Source organism: Ciona robusta, chromosome 4 (genome assembly GCF_009617815.1).
Source record: "Ciona robusta chromosome 4, ASM961781v2".
NCBI lineage: Eukaryota > Metazoa > Chordata > Ascidiacea > Phlebobranchia > Cionidae > Ciona > Ciona robusta.
Window position 1 is genome coordinate 943,407 of NC_143238.1, and position 22,439 is coordinate 965,845.

General features: G+C 39.9%; 3 protein-coding genes across 3 annotated transcripts; 2 read left to right on the forward strand and 1 right to left on the reverse strand.

The window, feature by feature from the left end:
• The first annotated feature begins 1,977 nt into the window (after positions 1-1,977).
• LOC149736336 (uncharacterized) lies at positions 1,978-17,612 on the forward strand. The gene is made up of 20 exons (XM_089876618.1): positions 1,978-3,742; positions 3,826-4,338; positions 5,448-5,544; positions 5,602-5,926; positions 6,734-7,359; positions 7,624-7,754; positions 8,491-8,648; positions 8,775-9,066; positions 9,265-9,363; positions 9,427-9,526; positions 14,258-14,364; positions 14,527-14,721; positions 14,855-15,244; positions 15,314-15,493; positions 15,618-15,812; positions 15,883-16,050; positions 16,185-16,316; positions 16,392-16,642; positions 16,717-16,811; positions 16,974-17,612. Exons 1-20 carry the CDS (start codon positions 2,054-2,056, stop codon positions 17,156-17,158), a joined length of 5,928 nt encoding a protein of 1,975 aa, XP_089732744.1. The 5' UTR covers positions 1,978-2,053; the 3' UTR covers positions 17,159-17,612.
• Positions 17,613-18,214: 602 nt separating this feature from the next.
• On the reverse strand, positions 18,215-19,908 carry LOC149736337 (actin, muscle-like). The gene is made up of 5 exons (XM_089876647.1): positions 19,700-19,908; positions 19,293-19,617; positions 19,064-19,225; positions 18,787-18,978; positions 18,215-18,658 (listed from the first exon to the last, which is right to left on the reverse strand). The coding sequence occupies exons 1-5, from the start codon at positions 19,829-19,831 to the stop codon at positions 18,333-18,335; spliced, it is 1,137 nt and encodes a 378-aa protein (XP_089732773.1). The 5' UTR covers positions 19,832-19,908; the 3' UTR covers positions 18,215-18,332.
• A 770-nt stretch (positions 19,909-20,678) lies between these two features.
• On the forward strand, positions 20,679-22,335 carry LOC149736338 (actin, muscle-like). Its single transcript, XM_089876648.1, has 5 exons — positions 20,679-20,888; positions 20,961-21,285; positions 21,353-21,514; positions 21,600-21,791; positions 21,915-22,335. Exons 1-5 carry the CDS (start codon positions 20,757-20,759, stop codon positions 22,238-22,240), a joined length of 1,137 nt encoding a protein of 378 aa, XP_089732774.1. The 5' UTR covers positions 20,679-20,756; the 3' UTR covers positions 22,241-22,335.
• Positions 22,336-22,439: the final 104 nt, after the last annotated feature.

The following is a 22,439-nucleotide window of genomic DNA, read 5'->3' on the forward strand; positions in this document are numbered from 1 at the left end:
AAGTATAAACATGATAATTGGTATAAAGAATAGTGTTCTTGTTGAATTTTAGTTATTGAGGTATAGTACTATGGGGCAAGTTGGGACACTTTTAGCACACAATGTCTTAATATTCTGATCGTGTTTTTAACAATACTCTATGGGAGTCTTACGGATACGATTTTAAAACTCTTTGAATGTTCTATATTTAAGGTGAAATGGGACTAGAAAATAGAAAGAAAAAGTGTCTCACCTTACCCAACCTACTATATAGTACTGTGGGGGAAGATGGGAAACCTTTACCACAACATATACAAATATCCTGATCGTGTTTTAAACAATTAACAAAGGTCTGTGGAAGTCGTGAAGGTACGGTTTTATAATTGAATGTTCTTTGTTTACTGCCAAATGGGTCGAGGAAATGAATGAAATATGTCCCATCTTACCCCAATCTACTATACACCTCTATAGTTCTAGCCACACATATAAAAGTCTCGCATCCAAACCAGGCGAGGACTCCTTATTAAAGTTGGAATATAAACTGTTGTGAATGTCGTTATTAGATGTACGATCAAAAATCAGTTTTGTCAGTGGTATTTTTTTTTAAATGTTGCTTGTGTGCTATCTATGCGCACTTTAATAGCTGTAAAAAACTGGTCAAACCTTTTATTGACACCGGTTTTGAGTTTGTTAGATCAGCAATGGGATTCGGTCGATATCAATAGTGGGGAAATGTATATTCTGTCGATTTGAAGTGCACTCAAAGTGGCTTTTAACTACTGCTGATTCGTTCTATCGCTTCGCTAAAATAAGTGTCCGGACTACCCTGCTTGGAACCGATCTCACGGAAGCGAAAATTATAAACACACGTTTCAATTGCCGCCAAGCGTTCAGAACGTTGGCTATTTGACCGCGCGTAGCAGAACCAATAGTAATGATGTTCAGTGTCTTATTTATAGAAAAAAAAAAACGACCGTTATGGTTCGTCTTCATTTTAACAAAAATGCTTTGGATGCTTTCTATAGCTGTTCGTGTCTTTTGTTTGGTGTACGGGAACGCACGCGATTTTGACAGTTCGTAGATAGAGAAGTCATAAAGGGGTTTAGAATTCATCTTACCTGTAAATGGTCGTTAATTGTCAACTATATTATGTGGTAAGCACATGGTGTATGGGCGACGGTTGGTATGCGGTGAGGAATGTGAAAGCAATATAGGTTATCGTTTATTTATGGTTGAATGTCGACCAAATGAGGCCAGTACGTGGATAAAAGGATAAACCAGGTTACCTCTTGTTTCTCCGCCAGGCCCACGTTTGCTACATTGCTTATTTGCCTTGTCGGATTACTGTAAACGTTCTTGTGAGATCGGCGCGATCAATCATATATACTTCTGAGCTGGTACTGTGTACAGTTTTGGACGGTTAGTTAAAAACAGGACCACGTTAGATTTAGTATAGAAACCATTAGTTCATGCTGCTGGATTATTTCATTACGTATATATTGCGGTAGGCTTTAATCCGCGAACAACTGTATATAAATGATTGTTGGTATGCACGTATGCACGTAATCTTTCACATTGCGCAGCACACACACGCCAATAACAATCACAAACATTCTCCAGGGTAGTAGGATAATTCGTATTTCAGCCAAGCTCGTGATTAGAGTACAACGACATGGAGTCGGATAAGACGGTGTTAGTAGCTCGTGATAACTAAGAGCAAATTACAGGCTCGGTGCCTTGGCGTCGAATATCGAAAACAAATATTTTTCTTTGACTGCATATCGGCAAAGACTGTTTAGAGTGATGTAGCATTTGTATAGGTTTGCGGTTAAAGTCTGTTATAAATGCAGGCTCAGATTACGAGCTTTGTCAATTCGGAATATATTTACTGACTGTTTTGTACAAATATTTGAACCGGTATTTACAGGTCAAACTAGCCTTCAACCAAATTGTTAATCTACAGTCTTAATATTGTATATTTATGATTTCAATTAACTTATTTTAAACTACAGAACGTTCTCTATGTAGGTTGCTTGGCCGTGCCGAGATAATTGTTTGTTAGGTTTATTGCAATATGGTCGAACGTTCCGCATTGAGCAATGGCCAGTCAAGGATTACTGTCAAGCAACCATTGATAGATGTACGTGCTTGGTTCGCTAGCTCCCGAGGCCCTGGTGTATTCGGCCACGGTAATGTGACCACCAGCATGAGAGTCCCTCACTTCGATATCGATCAATTTGCACTCAAAGCTAACGTAAGTTCAGGATTTAATGGACAATGTCAGCGCAGGTCACACTACGATAACACGCTCGTGCAGGAAACCACAGCGCTTCATCGGCGACCAGAAGTAATACTAAATAGCAATTGTAGACAAGCCGCTACGTACGGACCTGACAGCAGCTTGACCGAGAAAAGTACGCCCGCCCCTCTCTACAAGATGTATTACTCTGATCCATATCGAGCTGGTGGCGGCAGACAAAACGGAATTATTGACAGCGGCAGGTGTGGTGTTTTTAGCGAGGCCGACAATGTTGATACCCAAAACACGAACGGGCTAGGGGCGGGAGGGTGTCCCGTGTCACTTGACACTCGGCCACGTGACAACACTATTGTTGCAGAGGTGCAAACAGTAACTTCGAAAGGGAATATTTCAACAAAGATCCTAACGACGTCACATATTCTTCCTCCTAACTTACATGGTGTTAATGAAAGTTTCGACCATAATGGGGAGAGAACCCAGGTGCCAGGAATGGATCATTTCGACGGTCTCCCAATATGGAATAAAGCGCAACGAAACGACGATAGCGTGACGGTAAAGCAACCAGCAGACCTATCTGCGATCGAGCAAGTGGGAAATGCCGAGTTGAGGAAAAAAAGTATGTTTGAGCAGACCTTCACTTCAGCGTTCACAAGCGCGGAACCGAATCGCTCGCAGGCTTCACATACGACCATTGCTGTCGCCCAGTCATCACAGGTAGTCGATCATAACGTGGAAACTAAGAGCGGTGATATAGTCGTAAAGCAGAATTTAACGAGCGCCGATGGCTCTCTCTCCCATGTAAGACGAACGAAGGGTCGCAATTCGATTAACGATATCAATTCCGCTGAATTTTATAGCTCCTGCCCGAAGTCTGACGCAACAGACCAAGTGACTGTAATTGAAGTGACAGCTAAAGAATGCTTTTCAAACTCGGTGTGCGTGGCCGAAGTGAGAAGAAGTTCGTCATTGTGTAGGCGAGCGACAACAACAGAAACGCAGCAAGTGCTACCAACAAACTGTCTGCATCATAGTCAAGTTAAAACAACAGTAGTCAGCGACCAAATTAGCCAAGAGATTTTACTTAATGGCAGAAATCTAAGAGGAAGTTCGCAGTATCGAGTTTCCTACTCAAACGATTTCAACAAGCCAGTAACAAGTCCCGGGATAACTCAGGATTATCTCAGACCACCTCGCTGCCAGTCGTCGATCAATCTGCAGGAGAACGTGGATAAAACCACAAGTTTCCGAACAAAGAGAAACTCGTTCCTGTGTTCGTCACAAGCCAATATACTCAAGCTTAAACTAAGAAACAGTGTCCGAAATCCTGCTAGCGAGCACGATCCGTCGTACAGGAAAAGGCTTTGTAAATCCTTAACAAACATTACCGCCGACGATTTACTTAGTGCTCCATGCGCTTCTATTTATGATTCGAATTTGGATAATTCACAAGAAAGCAAAAGTTCCCAAAGCGATTTGTTAGCAAGCCGTATGCGGACAAATCGGGTGAGTTTTAATATGTGTTTTTACATGTGTTTAATATGTGTATTTAATATGCAATTGCAATCGTATAAGCAGTGTATTTTCAGACGGAACCTCTCCCCGAAGACCTGCAAAAGCCAAACAACATTAATTTCACGGTCGGTGATTTAAACGCTGTCGATTCAAAGAAAGAAGTCCCACCTTCCCAATCTAACTCAACCAAGAAGTTAAAACACGAAGGCAAAAGAAGGGTGGACGACGAAATGTCTCAATCCGTTCCAACTCGCTTGCAAAATGACGACGTTAAATTGACCAGTGACAACAAAAGTAAACTTCTATCATCCAGAAAGACGCCTAAGCTGTCGAAGACGCTATTTCCTTTCATGCGTAAAAAACGCAAGCGCCAGAACAACATGGCAGAAAACGCCACAGGAAAACCGATGAAGGCAAAAGGGACAATCAACAACAAGAATGCATCAGATTCAGCAACCAATAAGATTAGTAAGAAAGACAATGGAAATAACATTTCGGCCGAGCCTTCCAAATCTCACTCAACTAACACAAATACTTCCTTTCCACAAAAAGACGGAATGGGTTCCGTAGGATTCCGTAAACTAAAGGTAAATTTTCGTATGTACTAAACTAGCTTCGGTATATTTTGTCTGAAATACAAAGATCTAATTACACGGCCCCCTGAGAATTAAACGGACCACCGTACCTTCATTATCTGACCGGTTTAACTTCGACCTTAACTAATTTGTTTGCTTCCAATGTGGATCAATGTGAACACCAGGCGTATAGTGGTGACCGGTTGAACCATGTTTTATGCATCATTGTTCAGGCTTTATAAAAGTAGACTCATAAAATACCACCGGTGAACGCAATGTCAATGCCCTCGTTTCCATGGCCATAAAAGCATATATCAATACTGTAAGAAGAAATAGCTATTATTCTGCATTACAACATTGATATAGTTTTATCGGTAATGCAAATGAGAAATAAATAAGTCAAAAGCGGTGTAGTGAAAGTAGTATTCAAGTGATAGGAGAAGAAAATAACCCTACAATCAAAACATAATCAAGGGACGCATGCGTCGAATTACGGAAGGGTATTTCTCATTTACTTTTAACCCCCTAGTGTCTCGGAACGTATTAAGGTAAAACGATATACAGGTGGAAGTACAGCTATTGTCTTGCCCGTAGAGAATTCCAGCTAATATAGATTATGGTTTACCAAGAATCTGATTTCACTTTAATTTAAAACTGTTTTCCATTTCAAGTTTGAGCGTGTCGTCGATTGTTATAAATTACCGTGACCTAAACGCGCGTAAACGGTTGTGTCCGCTGCAAAATACGTTGTCAATGTCGTATGTCATACACCGGGGGACTTGTAAGCTGATACATCAAACTCCCAGACAAAGTTCTTGTTTCCGCCTTATTTCCAGCCGTGTATTGTCCATGGTGTGTTCGACACAAGGTTTCTATTTAGTTTGACTGGTGTAACAATGTTAATAGCTCACTATGTGATCAGTTTACAAGAATCACACCGATGACTTTATATAGGACATCTCTCAACAAAGCTAATACATGACGTAACCACATCCTGGCTCTCATCTTTAGAACAACATATACTTATAGCGTTGTGTAATCGCATGCCTTCAAATTCCCATGGCTTAGTTTGATACCTTCATGAAACTCCCGTTTGTAACGAGGGTTGTTTTATCGGGCAGATAACTTCACAGCAAACTGATAGGAACGTACACGCTGATTACGCTACACGAGTTACAAGGGTGCGACGCCGGTCATCCAATGATTCGGAAGACAAAAGTAAGAGGTTGTTTTAAAATTATATTTTCATTTCTAAAAACACGTTTCCACATTCAGTATCCCGCGAAGAATCTGAAGGGAATAGAAAACCATACGAACAAGTTATACTGCGCGAAAAACCTCGTCCGAGGCGTCAAACTTCTCGGAGAAGTACGGAAGACATTTCCAAGTCAGCCACTTCAACGGATGACGTACTTCTCTTACGTCATAGTTTAAATGACCCCGAACTATTCCTCCAATCTGACCCGACCGCCAGTCAAGGAAACTTCACCTTCGAAAAGGTTCACGATTCCGTTCAAAGTGATGGTTTCAAGCTTCGTAACCACAGCGTCGCTCAAACAGAAGGCTTAGACCAGCAGACTCACCAACAAGTGATAAACAGGTATAAACAGTTGACGTCTAAACAAAATAACTCGAGTGTCAAACACTTTGTGGCCATCATGATTATTTTTTGTATCCACGGTGCGTGACTACAGCTCACAATGATGAGGTACAGCGTGGGAAAGTCACGCTTCGTTTCATTTTAGTCTCAGTGACAACCTATGTTCAGGTGTAATTCGTTTAGCTTCCGTCTCTAAACAGTTAATGTCTTTATAACACACCTTGACCAGTATAAAGGTGTTTAAATTAACCCAAGACGATTTTCATCTTTCTTAGGCTGCCGGTATAGGTTTAAGGTGGTAACATATTTTTCCGATTATGTATATTAACGCATTTAATTCATTAGCTCAACTACTTGTAATGGCGATATTAATTATCGCCGTTATAACATAATTTAATAACGGCTTTAAAGAGACCATAACCCCCAAAACACATCAGGTCACTTAAATAATATTGTTTTTGCTTCATGGCTATAAGTTCTGTAGTTGCTCCTTAAAAGAGGCGAAATACAACAATGACATATGCGCTATTGATTGCTTAATGTTGCATAACCACGAAACGATGTTTTGTTTAAAGTAATTTAATTAAAATAGGATAGGTTTTGCTATTTGTTAGCTCTTTAATGTAAATGTATTTCTAGTTGAAATCATTTTTTTTGTTTTAGTACCACCCATATGAGTGTAAAGTATATTGCACGATATTTCTCGGGTCGTATATTGTTTTCTTGGTTAAGCGTTTTCAAGTATCTCATATTAGTTTAGCGCACGATGAAACACGCCGATAAAGTAAATGGCTCAACTGTTAATAGATGCTCTCTCAACATTGATTACCTCCGCTCATCTAACTACCTGGACCGTATGAGTTTCATCAGGTCAATCCCTGGCCCGGAAACTACACTCAACGGGAGCATATGTGGAAGCATGACAGGGATAAGTACTCCCTGCTCATCTATCCTCACCATAGGGATCGGAACAGCTGCGAGATGCAGCCTCGCATCCAGCTACGCGTCAGTGTTTGAAGATGACAGGAACATTTCGGATGTTCGAAACGTGTCATGTGAGATTGGCGATCCGGAGGCGAGAGCTGACTCTTTTGTGAAACCGGACCCACCAAAGCAGCTCCGAAGAGCAAAATCCTTATACAACCCGCCGAACTTACAATTGCGCCAGTTCAACCGTAGATCTGTATCCCCAACCTTACAAGACGATCTTTTTGAATCGATGAAATTGAAAACATCCAATCCAGAAAACTTTCGCACAACAGCCAGACCACCCCAACCAAACAAACCAACCACCCCAAAACCTCGGAAAATGAGCGCCAGTGGAAGTTGTTCATCTCTTAATATGTTTAATTTCCGTTTATCCCAGCAGAACATTTGCAACACAAATGAACCAGTGGCAATATGTCGACCCGCATCGTACCAATATAACCAAGGTATGTTTAATGTATTTCATACCCGATACGCTTGAAGGAAAATAATACATAAAATAGGACCGTGGGGTAAGTTAGAATACCGTAAGCGCCTACATTCTATATTTTCTGGTCGTGTTTTAAACAGACAACAACACTTTTTTAGAGTCGTAAGAATACGATTATATAATTCTGTATTCTTTGTTAAGTACTAAATAGGACTTTAAACAAATGAAAACTTGTCCAATCTTTTCATACCCTAATACATGTTATTCATAAAATATGCAGAAATAGTTGCGGATTCGGGGGAACCCCGCAGCAAAATCTCTGCCAAGAACTCCTCCATCCGAAGGCGAATGTCACTTCAACTCTTAAAACCAACCAACCGTGACATGAAAGCAATTCCAATCGTATCACAGGTATTTCACACAAGAATATTTTAATTTATTAAGCTGAATTTTTATTGTACTATCTACAAATTTTTCATTTGCTTTCAAAGAACATATAGTGACTGAAACACAATATCCGTACACCGCGAGTTTACTTATTAAATATCTTACATTCTTCAAGAAACGAAACTAAAAAAAAATTGAATAGTTGGGTAATATCTCTAGGTTAAGGTTTGTTTCCTAGTTACGTATTCGTGCCGGGATACTGCGAGAGGTTGTCATATATTTGATGTTTGCCATGCTAACCTTACCAACACAGCACGCCTCTAAACCGCTGATTGTTAAGAACCATTGTGGTTTCTATTCGTTGGTTCAATGTTTGAGATTTTCCGGCTTCGTGGAAATATTGGTTATATCAAGCTGTGTTGTATTTCGTTCGCTGTTGTAGATTCGTTCACGTTACAGCGTGACAATGACAAATGAGCAAGGACTTGATTAATATATAAACCACCCGAAAGTCAAACATTCACACACACACATAGTAAATAGACCATATATATTAACTCTTCTCTGGGCGCAAATTATTTTTTCTTGTAAAATTAGATTTCGGTATACCAAATAATGATAAAGTATACCAGTATATGAATGGTTTTGAGCTGTTTGTTAGCATGTACGTAGGATTATTTGTATTTACACAACTCATACTATTACTAGAATTTACTATTGTGTTAAAAGATGAAACGATTTAACTTCTATATGTTCACAGTTAAACGACGAATACAAGCGGCACTCAATCGCTGGTTTAGACGCCGAAAAGGTTAAGACAGCCATGACAAGATGGAGCGCTATCAGCAACAACATGTCCTCTTCAAATAGAAGTTCACGTCGAAGAATTCGTCCTTTATCCGAGGTTCAAAACTTCAGGTACAAATAGAGATTGCTGTCACTTAACAAATATTAGCTTGGAATAAATTCTAACAGCAACCAGGTGTACACCGCCTTCGTTACTCGAACGTGACTAAGGATTAACTTTGATATTCAACTTTGTAGATGGGACGTTCAAGCCATTCCCGAGCATAACGAAATAACAAGTCCATGCAATGAAGAAATAATCTCCAAACTACCGTCCACTCTTCCGCGACCGAAAACTAAACCAGACTCCGCTACGCCAACAAGCGGAAATGGGTGTGTCCGCAAGGTGCCACCAAAGACGAAAAAAGTTTCGATTTCTGAAGTGAACTCGACTTACGAAGCAAACGACTTTGAGATATTACCTCGTCTATCATTCATTGGATCTAGTTTTAGCCAAGAAGAACTTTCTTCTCGAACACCATTTGACCAGGTTTTTAATTACTTTAATTTAAAACTAAAAAAAATATATTCGTGCACAAAAAAATATAAACCTAATAAAATGAACAATGTGTTACAAATCGGAAGATAAAAACTGGGGGTGAAAACAAGAAAACTAAATGAGTCATACACCGTATGATCTGCAATAGTTATAAATATCTCTTTCAATAATACTGTATTGGTTTTCCAGGAAATTTTGGTTGAAACTTGCCACCTTCGTAAAGCATTATCCGTCATTGGTGGAATTAACACGATGCCAGATAGCTTACTGCACTTTTATCCTACTAAGGTAATAACTGTAGCTATGACCCGTGTTCTTATTACCAGCTAATTAGGGCAATTACTTTTACAGTATTACAACGAAATTGGCAATCGAACGTTCCACTCATACTATGGTGTTCGAGGGCAGCAAGTTCACGATGAAAGATGTCGAATCCAAGGCAGCATGTCTGGTAGGAATTGCATTTACATTTCAAAACATGTAGTTTTTGGACAACGTTCGTGTTGATAAATTACGTTGATGCTTTCAATATACGTCATGCAGCGCCTATATAATAATGGGAATTCGTACGGCCTTTTAACCTGTACCCGCAGTGTACGACCGTATCCGCCGAAACGACATGTACGCGCGTCTAACCATGACGTTCGTGTCTTTTACGACCAGAATAACATGTCTAAACAAAATCGTTATACGCAGACATTGATAAGAGTTTTAGTCTACAGTCAAAATAAGTATTGAAATTGGTAATATGTGCTTTTGATATCGTGTAGCATAAACAGGATAGGTCGCAGGATATAATTAATAGGTCCGTGACGAAGCATTAAAGGTCTTACTTTCGTTAGAAAAGTTGGGTTTTCCAAAAGTTCGGCAACACTCGTGTTGTTTTATAAAACTGCAGCAAAAGTTCCCTTGTTTTTGTACTTTGCTTGGAAAAAGACAGTCACGACACATTTATTACGTCTTTGTGTCTCGTCACTGACGTGTGATCAGAGGAGAGTCATATCAGTAACAGTATAGACAACGGTAAACAAAAACAAGACAGTTATTTGCTTTAGCTGCATGCAAGCAATTAGTGATTTGGATTATATTTTAAAACTTATTTTTGTGTCTGTTGCCGATTTGTAATGCATTTTATTTTATTTTTTAGAATTTTACGTAATTTGTGAACGTCACATGATATAAACGAAAACGGCAACTTAATTTCGATAGCTTATATAAGAATTAAATTAATGGCAGTTCAGTAAGCATTCCGGTGCTATTTTTACTATGGGTTTCTTGGCTTCTACATAAATGGTGGCTTCGTTTTATTTCCTGTGCATGCGCGAAGCGTCCGTGCTCTCGTTGTGAATTATTTATACTCTTGTTTATTATATTTACTGCGCTAAGACGAGCGACGCAAAATTCTAATTAGTCATGCGTTGTCAGAATGCGTTAGCGACCTATTAACTACACACACTCTAAGCAAGGGACTTTTGCGTAACTTTGCGTGCTTCGCAGTATTGGCGGCGTTATCACGTGTCAAGGGACGCATTCTCGTGACGTTATTGCGTCATTGCAAAGTTGAGTTATTTCTGGAAATGTGAAATTTGATATAAAAGTAGCAAAACCCTAAAATCAGCAGTTGTTGTTATTTTGCATTCAGTGGTAACTTAAAGCGTAGAAGCGCATACTCGTTTTTTCCTCAGAAAATAACGGATAGTACACATGATGACGCATTTAGTATAAAATAAAAAAAAACGCGCCTGCTTTTTGTAAGCATTTTGGAACGTTAATAGGCACTTTATACACCATGCATTATTTATTATTTAGAGTTGCACAGCTTGAGTATAGCGAAGGCAAGTTCGATCGACTTTTTATTTTTAGTGTTTTCTATCGAACGCCTTGCATTTCAAATGAGGTATCCCGGGTCTGTATGTTGTTTGCGCTTCACCTCTTTCAATAGGCGGTCTATAGAGCAGCGTATTTTTCCCATTCAGTAAAGTTAAATTTACTTCTATTCATCACCATTTATGCAAACCAAACGCGTGTTAGAACGGGATTTCTGGATCTTATTTTGTTTCAACCTACGTCAGTGAAGTTGTGTAATAACTGCCATCTGCGTCATCTCATTTAATTCGCACTCATGCTGCTTGTTATGTTTGTGCTTTGAAGGCATCGCTACTAATCAGAATCTACGTCCGGAACACGATGTATATGTTTACAGCGCGCCCGCTGTTTTGCAGTTGGTCAATAGATCGACCAGAGAATATATGGTAGGGTTGCATTGAGCAGAGAAGTTAACTGTTCATTGTGAATCACTGAGCCGTTAGAGCTGAGTCAAGTATTAGATTTTAAAACGGCTCACCAACTCTTCGTCATGTACAGCGTCTAATTAAAGCTTTATTAGGAAAAGTTATACTTCAGATAGTGCGTGTATGGCGGTGGGTGTTTAAATAAACTAATTAATACCTTCACAATTATTACAGTAAGAAAATTTCTCTGCAGCAGATTTATAAAAGTTTAAGTTTCTGAAACCTTGTAAATTAAGAACACGATAAACAAAATCAGACCATGCGTCGATTTTTAATATCTATCGGTCGAAACTACCACAGTGATAATGAAGGTCACATGCATCGTAACGCATCTAGCATGCCATCGTCGCCCGTCGTTCCCAACGCTTCATTTGACGATCTTAGCGATTCTTCTGCAAATGAGGACCAACCATTAAGAAGACGAACCAAGTCAGGATTCCGGAAAAGTTTGAAACGATTCAGAAGAAGTCGCAGCGTGCGAGCTGGTCGAAGTAAGCAGATCATAACTTATTGTGTGTGATTAGAAGTACTGAAGCAAGTGTAATATACTTTCAATGTTTAAGTCATCTGTTGACCCGACCGCAGCCAGTTTAATTAAAAACGTCATTTGCTTTGACACTTGCTAAATTACGTAAGTTAAGTTTGGGCATATACCATATATGGATCGAGATTTCGTTATATTCGCAATGCGATAACATCTTAGTTTAAGCAAAGCTTCTAATTTCATAGATTCCGTAGTAAGCTTGCGTTAATCCGGATTGTGTCACATGATTTCATATGTGCACTCACGAAACAAATCTGCTTTGTAATCCCAATACTTGCGATGATAACATACTGTAGTTTAGAATGTGACCTTCGCATTGCTTTGGGTAGCAACATTATAGTTACTGATAGCTACGCGTTCCAGCGTTTGACGTATTTTAACAGTGTACCTGTTCATACGCTGACAAGGCAGTAGTTGTAGTAACTGCTGGTACAAAACCCGCCCGTGCGTTAACGTTTCTTTGTCGTTTTTCTGTCACATAGGTATATGGTTTGTAGTTTATAGGTAACACGCTTAGCGATTAAACTGTAAAATTTGCAGCAGTTGGTATTGGAATGTGGCATAACTGCATGCAGTGGTATGTAGTTTTAACACGGTTGCTTAAACGCCGATATGTTTTGTATTAGAGGTAGTTTCCATTTTGTAACTCGAGTATTAGGTATGATCCTTATAAGGAGAGTATACGCTGTTAAGGTATAGCGTTGGTTCGTCTGGTATGTGTGTTCGGACAGTATAAATATAAACGTGTCATTCTTTAGCGTAATTATTGCGATTTGCAGTAAATATAAATGATCTTTGGTCACAAAACTGTCACCGACTTAAGGCCAGTAATAAATTTTCCTGCTTGCTACATCAATAGCTTTTGTATAAGCTATCATGCGTGCATCATGTGTTAGATATCTATGTATTTCATATTGCGGCCGTCCAGACTCCAGACCTTTGTTGTGCGCAGATTATTATCGTGTTATCCGTTTTGTCTGCAGTTTCGCACTAAGCGGCACACAAGTAGTTTTAATTTCGTGTCTGATCGAGCCTGGAGGCTGGAACAAGTCCAATCATAAAAGCTTTAGACGCTTGACGTGTGTACAACTCCTGCCACAAGGCGCAAGTCGCGCTCACGCCTGCTCAAATTAACGTTAAAACAAACAAGAAATTTCGCAGTGCCGCATTCGAGGCTTGTTTTGCATCTCGGTAAGCGGAGAAAAAGGCGATAGGAGGCCGGATCGAAATTTCGATCTTCGGTGTTTACAACAGCGAAATGTAAGACGCGAAAAGCTCAATAGTTCAGCTGAGGTCGAAGTTTCAGTATTGATTAGGTTGAGTAGTTACAGCTTTTGTAATCGTTATGTTACGCAGCAATACTTAGTATACAAACAATCGTCTGTTAGGAAGTGTGACGTCAATTTATTGTTGATTGTTTTGCTTAACTGAAAGCGTGCGGTGAAACTAAGGCTGTTGCTGGCATACCGACCTGAGATTAATCGATATCTTCCAGTGCGTATTACTGGCTCGTTTTAATAGTTTGTGGGATTTCCTGCTCAATACAATGAGAGTGATTCAAGGACACTTGTTTGCACACACGTAAAGGCTCAATTGCCCCTTTGTTTCCACTTTCAATGTCTGCTGCAGAAAACCCAGCACTTCGCGGCCGGTTGGCGCGGAAAGAATCCAACGAACTTGAAGCAAGGCAACATACGAATCATAACTCTGTATTCAGATCGTGGGTCAAAAGAAACAAGTTTCTGTCACGGGTGGTCGGGTCGGCTCGGTGCGTTTCCACGTCCACCTTGCCCTCGCATTCAAAAGTTCGAGCGACCGGGGAAGTATGCCAGTCCCGTGACCTGACGTCAATGACGAACCCTTGCGGTCTTGTACGCCATGATAGAAAAATGACCCGTGATTTAGTTTGCCGTCGTAGCTTTGAAGTTAGAAAGGATAAGCCCATAGCAGCAGCTGGACGATTCACGCCTCAATGCACACGAGCACACACTACAGAAGTACAACCTGTACTCCGCAGCCGAGCTAAATCATCCAACATATATATGGATGTCTTGCCAATGGATGACTGTGATTATTCACTTGATGATGACGACGATGATGATGACGTAGACGATGTATTTGACGTTACAGTTATCCGCGCTAGTACAAAGCAGTTAGTGAGAAGCCATACGCATCCCAAACAGAAAACTAAATCCGTGTCCAGTGGCTGTAAGTCGCGATACCGCTGGCAATTTGTATTTAACCGTTTCACCCAAAGCTTTTAAAGCGTTTTGAAACCATATTTATTTTTCGACGTTTATTACCTGCCACACCTCATTCCTAAGCTTAACAACTAACATTTTTTTAGGTATTTCGACCGAATCGGGTTACGGGACCATGACAAGGAATGGAACACGCTTGAGAACTCCTGATAATGAAGAGGACGCGGTGTTTGTGAACTCAAATTCGAACCAAGTACGTTTGTTCTTTAACCGAGCATAAATTAACACACAACGCCGTTTAAAGTAATTGTCCACATATCACTAACCGATTAATATTGTAAGACCTTTAAAGGCGCACAAATATATGTCGCCATATTATTTTGCTTGTGTTCTAATTCACGTTTAATTATATTAGCTGGGTGGCGGAACTTCAGCTCAGCAGACAAATGGAGTCTTCGTGGAAGCATTGTGGGATCACGTGACCATGGACCCTGATGAGCTTGGATTTAAAGTTGGTGACGTCATACGTGTAAATGACATGTCGAATGCTGATTGGTGGTGGGGGGAACTCGATTCTGTGGAAGGGTGGTTTCCCGCTACCTTTGTTAGGGTAAGTAGATAAAAATATTGATAAAGTTTTTATTCCAATTTTTACAATGTAATTGCAATTGGTTTTAGCATTTATTAGAAAAATATCTAGGGACTTTGTTTATAACTAGTTTCTCAATATAGTTTTGTTTCAGATTCTCGTCAACCAGCAAATCCGTACAGATTCAAACAATAGTGACATCATTGTTTCGTCATACGCAAGCTCACAAAGCGAGGACGAAATCTCAGTGACGTCACACGAGTTTTCACGCGTGACGTCATTTAACGACATTTGCCAATGCACAGAGCAACGTTCGACGACATCCATTCATTGCAATGTTTGCGGGAGACCACTGACCGATGCGACGCCAGCCAGCAGGGCGTCGATCGCCAACCAAACCAAACAGCCAGAGATTGTAATAACGAAACCTCCTTCCAACGCCCGCAAAGCTTCCATTACACGAGACCAAATTCGTGCAAACGTCATCAAAGAAATAGTCAATTCCGAAAAAGTATTTGTCGGTCACCTGAAAGACGTAGTACAGGTAGGAATTCTTGTTTATTCTGCCGCACAGATGTTCAATCGCCTAAACTCATCATTATACTAAATACAGGGCTACCTGACTCGTTGCCGAAACCGCTCCGACATGTTTACAGACGAAGAACTCAACACTCTGTTTGGAAACATAGAAGACATCTATCTGTTCCAACGGGACTTCGCTGCCGAGCTTGAGGCGTCAGTCGATTCGTCCTCAGTACACACAACCAAACTAGGAAATGTTTTTCTAAAACACGTAAGTGGTTGTTTATATTATATACAGCGTTGTGTTCGATTTACTTGTTTAAGTTTGTTAAGGTTGTGTTTCGTAATGAATTTTCAAATATTTATAAAAAAAACGATGTATTTTGAATTAACAGAAAGACGGTTTCTGCATATACTCGGAATATTGTAACAACCATCCACAAGCACTGGCGGAGTTGTCACATTTGTTGACCTTCAAAAAATACGTTCATTTTTTCGAAGCTTGTCGATTATTACAAAAAATGATTGATATTCCATTAGATGGATTCCTTTTAACTCCTGTCCAGAAAATCTGCAAATACCCGTTGCAGGTAAAGGCGTAACTGTTTAGGACAATTTATAATGATCTGTAATATGGTATAACATTTTATTTGTTTTTAGTTGGCGGAACTGTTAAAGTACACTCATCCCGAGCACCAGGATTACGATGCCGTTAAATCTGCATTAGAAGCAATGAAGGGCGTTGCCCACATGATCAATGAACGTAAAAGAAAGATGGAAAACGTGAGAAAGATATCTCAGTGGCAAGCAAGCATCGTCAATTGGCAGGTACGACTAATCATGATTCGGCCAAAGCCCACATGAGAAATTACACGCTTATGTGTTTGTACGGTCATTCAATAACAGTAATGTCCTGTGAGTCATTATTCATAAAGGTCAAAACGTGTATATTACCATCGCAGGGTGAGAGCGTGCTTTCCAGGAGTAGTGAGTTGGTACATTCCGGGGAGGTATATGCGTTGTCGCAAGTTAAATCTAAACCCAAATCACGAGTCGCATTCTTGTTTGATCATCAAATGATTCTCTGCAAAAAGGTCGGTTTACAAAATCTGTAGTGGTCCGCTTGTTTGACTTTTGCCATTTTAATAACACACTTTTATACAAAACAGGATTTGCTTCGTCGCGATCTCCTATATTACAAAGCTCGCATCGACTTGGACGCTGTTGAAGTGAGTGCCACCGAACCAGACTCACCTAAATCCTCACATTCCGGGAATGACTGGCATTCATCGTCAAGTTTAGGCTCATGCCAAGGCTGGAAGGTTACAGACACGACCACTGGCGAGTCCGGTTTAATGTACTGCAAGAATCCAGATGACTGTGGAAAGTGGATGAAAGCGTTCGCACTTGAAAGAAAAATGTAAGTTGAAACACCATGTTTATGGTATGCGACCGAAGCTGTACAAATATTTTCCTACTCGTGATATTTAATAGAGCTGAAACCAAAGCAAGTGGGACGCCTCTTCCCACTGAAGCATATTCTCTCAGCGTGTTGCAGAACTCCTTGACAGTATCCAGAAAGCCAAAAGGTGAGTCTTGTGACCTGTTTACCTTAATACCGGGCGATTTTTAAGAAATCTCGTAAAAAGAAAAAAAAACGGTGCGCAATAAACAAAATATGGGGTGTTCTGTCCATTTATTGATAATGAATGTTTTATCGTTGCGATAATATTCAAACCTTCGTTTTTCAGAGGCGAGTACACAGAGGCTTGCGCCTTCGTATCGATACCGCATAAAAATGGCACAGGAAGTGCAAGAATTGTCGGCAAAGCAGACCAACTATGGGTCGGAGAAGTCTGGTTTCTTCAGCAGCGTCGCAGGAAAGCTCACTCCATTCCGTCGCACACATACACGGGAAAGCAGCTTCGTATTTTAACTTCCAAGGGATTTTAAATTTCACCGCGAACTTATTTGTTTCACAGTATTTTTGCACACGTTATATTGTACAGTCTCTAGAAAAGACGAAGCCGTGTCGAACCTGTGTGCTTCCGCTTTTGTAAATCTGTATAAACCATAGAAGAGAATATTGTAGTCATAAAATTGGAGTTCACTTTTAAAGTTATATTTTATTAAAAAGTGAGCCTGAACTGCGTCAAAGAAAGGGCGCGTTTGCTGTGTGTATTTTACCACCAACTTGTTTTTATTGATTTCCACTGTGTTTACCTCACCGCCTATACGTTCCCAGTCGTGTTACTTCGGCTACAGGCCACACGACTGTTTTACTTTTATCTAAGAACATTGCTTCTTTTGCACGTGCAATTTTGACTTCGCTCACGCCATGCCACGATTTGCTGTTACTCTCCACAATAAACGCCCAAAACTAAATGAAATTGTATTTTTGGATCAGAAATCATCACTAAAATAGGAACAAATTAAACGGTCATTATGTTGTGTTTCCATTCTTTCTTTACGCTGTGGTAATATGAATCTAGAAAAGATTCGGCACTTTTAGTTCTGCAAGCGCAGACGGCGAGTACTTAAAAATTTTATTGTATCCAAGTAGATTAATATTGTTATTATGGTAAAGTTGAGGATGGATCTATGGGCTATATACTATTGTCATTTTTATAGTTGAAAAATACGTTCTAAGGTTTAACAGAGGAAATCCAATTCGACTGAGTGGAGTTCGAGAAATATTAATTCAATTTTAAGTGGCCTACTAGCGCCACCACCTGGAAAAGTTAAAAAACGACGTTTTCTGTTGTATTCTAAATCGCAAAGTCTTTTCAGTAATTCAATTTAAAGAAACTGTCGTTGTTGATGCTGTGAAGGCTTGAGTCTGATGCTATATTTGTTATATGCTGATCTAAACTTTTGTGAGTAGCCCTCATGTAAGCATTAGTTAATATTTGGCAGATGCAGCCGGTTATTTAATATATCTGTTGAGAAATAGCCGTTCAGCCAGATACATGTTACATAAGTTTTTCAGATATGAAGATACTTAGGGTTATTTATTTGTCAATTTGCTACAAAATAATTTTGCAGTAACAAAACAAAAAAATGACCTATAAAATAAATAAATTGTGTTCATTGTTTCCAGTATAGAATAATTAGAAACATTTTCTGTGTACGATTGAAGGGCCAGCTTCGTCGTATTCTTGTTTAGTGATCCACATCTGTTGGAAGGTGGAAAGTGAAGCGAGGATGGATCCTCCGATCCAGACGGAGTATTTCCTCTCTGGTGGAGCAATGATCTTGATCTTCATGGTGCTGGGAGCGAGAGCAGTGATCTCCTTCTGCATTCTGTCAGCGATACCAGGGTACATGGTTGTACCTCCGGAAAGAACGTTGTTGGCGTAAAGATCCTTTCGGATGTCAATGTCGCACTTCATGATGGAGTTGTAGGTTGTCTCGTGGATTCCAGCCGATTCCATACCTGTTCAACATGTAACACGTATTTATATTTAAATGTATAGCCTAAGCCCTAAATGTTATGAAAATGCCTAATTTATTCTTACTTCTACGCAATCATAGCCTAAGCAATTATAGTAAAATATTACTGACCGATAAACGAAGGTTGGAAGAGTGTTTCTGGACATCTGAATCTTTCATTGCCAATGGTGATAACTTGACCGTCGGGTAATTCATAACTTTTTTCCAACGAAGTCGAAGAAGCAGCAGTGGCCATTTCTTGCTCGAAGTCAAGCGCAACGTAACAGAGCTTCTCTTTGATATCTCGGACGATTTCGCGTTCAGCTAAAATAAGGTATTGTTTTCTGTTTAAATCGTGTAGCGAGCAACTGTCATCACAATTCTGACTGAATACTGAAACCCTCCGCACCTGTTGTTACAAAGGAGTATCCTCTCTCGGTGAGAATTTTCATCAAATAATCAGTGAGATCTCGACCGGCTAAATCCAATCGAGCAATGGCGTGAGGGAGAGCGTAGCCCTCGTAGATTGGAACATTGTGTGAAACACCATCACCAGAATCCAACACGATACCTGTTTATTTAAAATATAGTTTAAAGTTATGCTAAATAAGTGGTTAAATTTGTTTTCAAATGCTTACCTGTTGTACGTCCTGATGCATACAGAGAAAGTACAGCTTGGATGGCGACGTACATCGCTGGGACGTTAAATGTTTCGAACATGATCTGTGTCATCTTTTCTCGGTTAGCTTTGGGGTTAAGTGGAGCTTCTGTAAGCAAAGTTGGGTGTTCTTCTGGTGCAACTCGTAGCTCGTTGTAGAAAGTGTGATGCCAGATCTTTTCCATGTCGTCCCAGTTGGTGATAATACCGTGCTCAATGGGGTATTTCAAGGTAAGAATACCTCGCTTGCTTTGTGCTTCGTCTCCAACATAGCTGTCTTTTTGACCCATACCGACCATGACTCCCTATTTATGGACAGAAATATATAATCTATCTATTGCGAGCTACCCACCACACTACTACAGTTTAATAATTTTAATTACAAACCTGATGTCTTGGTCGTCCAACGATAGATGGGAAGACAGCACGAGGTGCGTCATCTCCAGCAAATCCAGATTTTACTAACCCTGAACCGTTGTCGCACACCAGAGCGGTTTGATCTTCTTCTGAGTCTGACATTTTGTTTTTAAGATTAGATCTTTACGTTGAAGTATACTGAGATGTGATAGCTGGTCGAGTGCGGTTTGAATGAAGCAAGACGTCGCTTATATAGCAAGCCTTCACACTTAACCAGTTGTTATTATGTGCGAGTATTCAAACAGCGCTAACCAATGCCATATATGGCAAAGCGTATCGAATGTAACACCTTCATGGTCACACGTATAACTGAACATAAGGCGATGAAGGTTTTCCCACGGCTGTTGTTTTATAATAATATAACTCACAGTTTCTGCAATTACATTTTTGATACTACAAAACAGACACTTATAAAAATCCTATAATAATTTTAAAATGATAAAAATATACATAGGAAAAATAACGTACAACTTTTTTAGTATGCATATATATTATTGTGGGGTAAGATGGGACACCTTTAGTGGACAATATCAAAATATTCTAATCGTGTTTTAAGCAATTAACAACAGTCTATAGGAGTCACGAGGGTACGGTTTCATAATTCTTTTAATGTTCTTTGTTTACTATATACCAAATGAGAAGAAAAAAAGAATAAAAATTTGTCTCATCTTCCCTCACCGTAATATATTGTCGGTTTATCATTTGTTTTAACATAATATTTCGTTAATCAATGGTCAAACCCCAAATCTACCACTTTTTAAAATCTATTCAGATTATTTACTTGTATTTGCATAAAGGAGAAAAATAGATATTCGACTTCCCATTCCCACAGTTACAATGACACATACCATATAAGGTGGCAAACAAGCATGTTAGTCACTCTCGACCCTTGCATGGACAGGCGTTAACAACTGGTTAAGTGTGAAGGCTTGCTATATAAGCGACGTCTTGCTTCATTCAAACCACACTCGACCAGCTATCACATCTCAGTATACTTCAACGTAAAGATCTAATTATAAAAAACAAAATGTCAGACTCTGAAGAAGATCAAACCGCTCTGGTGTGCGACAACGGTTCAGGGTTAGTAAAATCTGGATTTGCTGGAGATGACGCACCTCGTGCTGTCTTCCCATCTATCGTTGGGCGACCAAGACATCAGGTTTGAAATTAAATTTAATAAACTGTAATAAGTAGCTCCCAATAGAGATATTAAATCTGTTTAACCGTATAGGGAGTCATGGTCGGTATGGGTCAAAAAGACAGCTATGTTGGAGACGAAGCACAAAGCAAGCGAGGTATTCTTACCTTGAAATACCCCATTGAGCACGGTATTATCACCAACTGGGACGACATGGAAAAGATCTGGCATCACACTTTCTACAACGAGCTCCGAGTTGCACCAGAAGAACACCCAACTTTGCTCACAGAAGCTCCACTTAACCCCAAAGCTAACCGAGAAAAGATGACCCAGATCATGTTCGAAACATTCAACGTCCCAGCCATGTACGTCGCCATCCAAGCTGTACTTTCCCTGTATGCATCAGGACGCACAACAGGTAAGCATTTGAAAACAAGTTTAACCACTTATTTAATTCAACTTTAAACTATATTTTAAATAAACAGGTATTGTGTTGGATTCTGGTGATGGTGTTTCACACAATGTTCCAATCTACGAGGGCTACGCTCTCCCTCACGCCATTGCTCGATTGGATTTAGCCGGTCGAGATCTCAGTGATTATTTGATGAAAATTCTCACTGAGAGAGGATACTCCTTTGTAACAACAGGTGCGGAAGGTTTCAGTATTCAGTCAAAATTGTGGTGACAGTTGCTCGCTACATGATTTAAACAGAAACCAATACCTAATTTCAGCTGAACGCGAAATCGTTCGAGATATCAAAGAGAAGCTCTGCTACGTTGCGCTTGACTTCGAGCAAGAAATGGCCACTGCTGCTTCTTCGACTTCATTGGAAAAAAGTTATGAGTTACCCGATGGTCAAGTTATCACCATTGGCAATGAAAGATTCAGATGTCCAGAAACACTCTTCCAACCTTCGTTTATCGGTCAGTAATATTTTACTATAATTGCTTAGGCTATGATTGAGTAGAAGTAAGAATAAATTAGGCATTTTCATAACATTTAGGCTGTACATTTAAATATAAATATACGTGTTACGTGTTGAACAGGTATGGAATCGGCTGGAATCCACGAGACAACCTACAACTCCATCATGAAGTGCGACATTGACATCCGAAAGGATCTTTACGCCAACAACGTCCTCTCCGGAGGTACAACCATGTACCCTGGTATCGCTGACAGAATGCAGAAGGAGATCACTGCTCTTGCTCCCAGCACCATGAAGATCAAGATCATTGCTCCACCAGAGAGGAAATACTCCGTCTGGATCGGAGGATCCATCCTCGCTTCACTTTCCACCTTCCAACAGATGTGGATCACTAAACAAGAATACGACGAAGCTGGCCCTTCAATCGTACACAGAAAATGTTTTTAACTTGTTACGAACTATTTTTAATCGTGTGCTTAAGACTTGGAAAGTCGCAAAATTGTATTCTATTAATGCGAAATGCAATAAACGTTTAAAATCTACTTCTTGTGTGAAACAGCCACTTGTGACTGGATTGAGTTGATCTTGCGCCATATTTTTTGTGGTGCTTCGCTGTGTAATAGGCGGTTGTTTATGAGTTGTCAAT

Bases quoted from the DNA above. Each gene is read 5' to 3' on its own strand.
- LOC149736336 (XM_089876618.1), top strand. From the start codon at position 2,054: ATGGTCGAACGTTCCGCATTGAGCAATGGCCAGTCAAGGATTACTGTC. The intron at 16,317-16,391 runs GTCGGTTTACAA...TATACAAAACAG, and splicing joins AAATGATTCTCTGCAAAAAG to GATTTGCTTCGTCGCGATCT. The intron at 16,643-16,716 runs GTAAGTTGAAAC...GATATTTAATAG, and splicing joins TTCGCACTTGAAAGAAAAAT to AGCTGAAACCAAAGCAAGTG.
- LOC149736337 (XM_089876647.1), bottom strand. From the start codon at position 19,831: ATGTCAGACTCAGAAGAAGATCAAACCGCTCTGGTGTGCGACAACGGT. The intron at 19,226-19,292 runs GTAAGCATTTGA...TTAAATAAACAG, and splicing joins TGCATCAGGACGTACAACAG to GTATCGTGTTGGATTCTGGT. The intron at 18,659-18,786 runs GTCAGTAATATT...CATGTTGAACAG, and splicing joins CTTCCAACCTTCGTTTATCG to GTATGGAATCGGCTGGAATC.
- LOC149736338 (XM_089876648.1), top strand. From the start codon at position 20,757: ATGTCAGACTCTGAAGAAGATCAAACCGCTCTGGTGTGCGACAACGGT. The intron at 21,515-21,599 runs GTGCGGAAGGTT...ACCTAATTTCAG, and splicing joins ATACTCCTTTGTAACAACAG to CTGAACGCGAAATCGTTCGA. The intron at 21,792-21,914 runs GTCAGTAATATT...CGTGTTGAACAG, and splicing joins CTTCCAACCTTCGTTTATCG to GTATGGAATCGGCTGGAATC.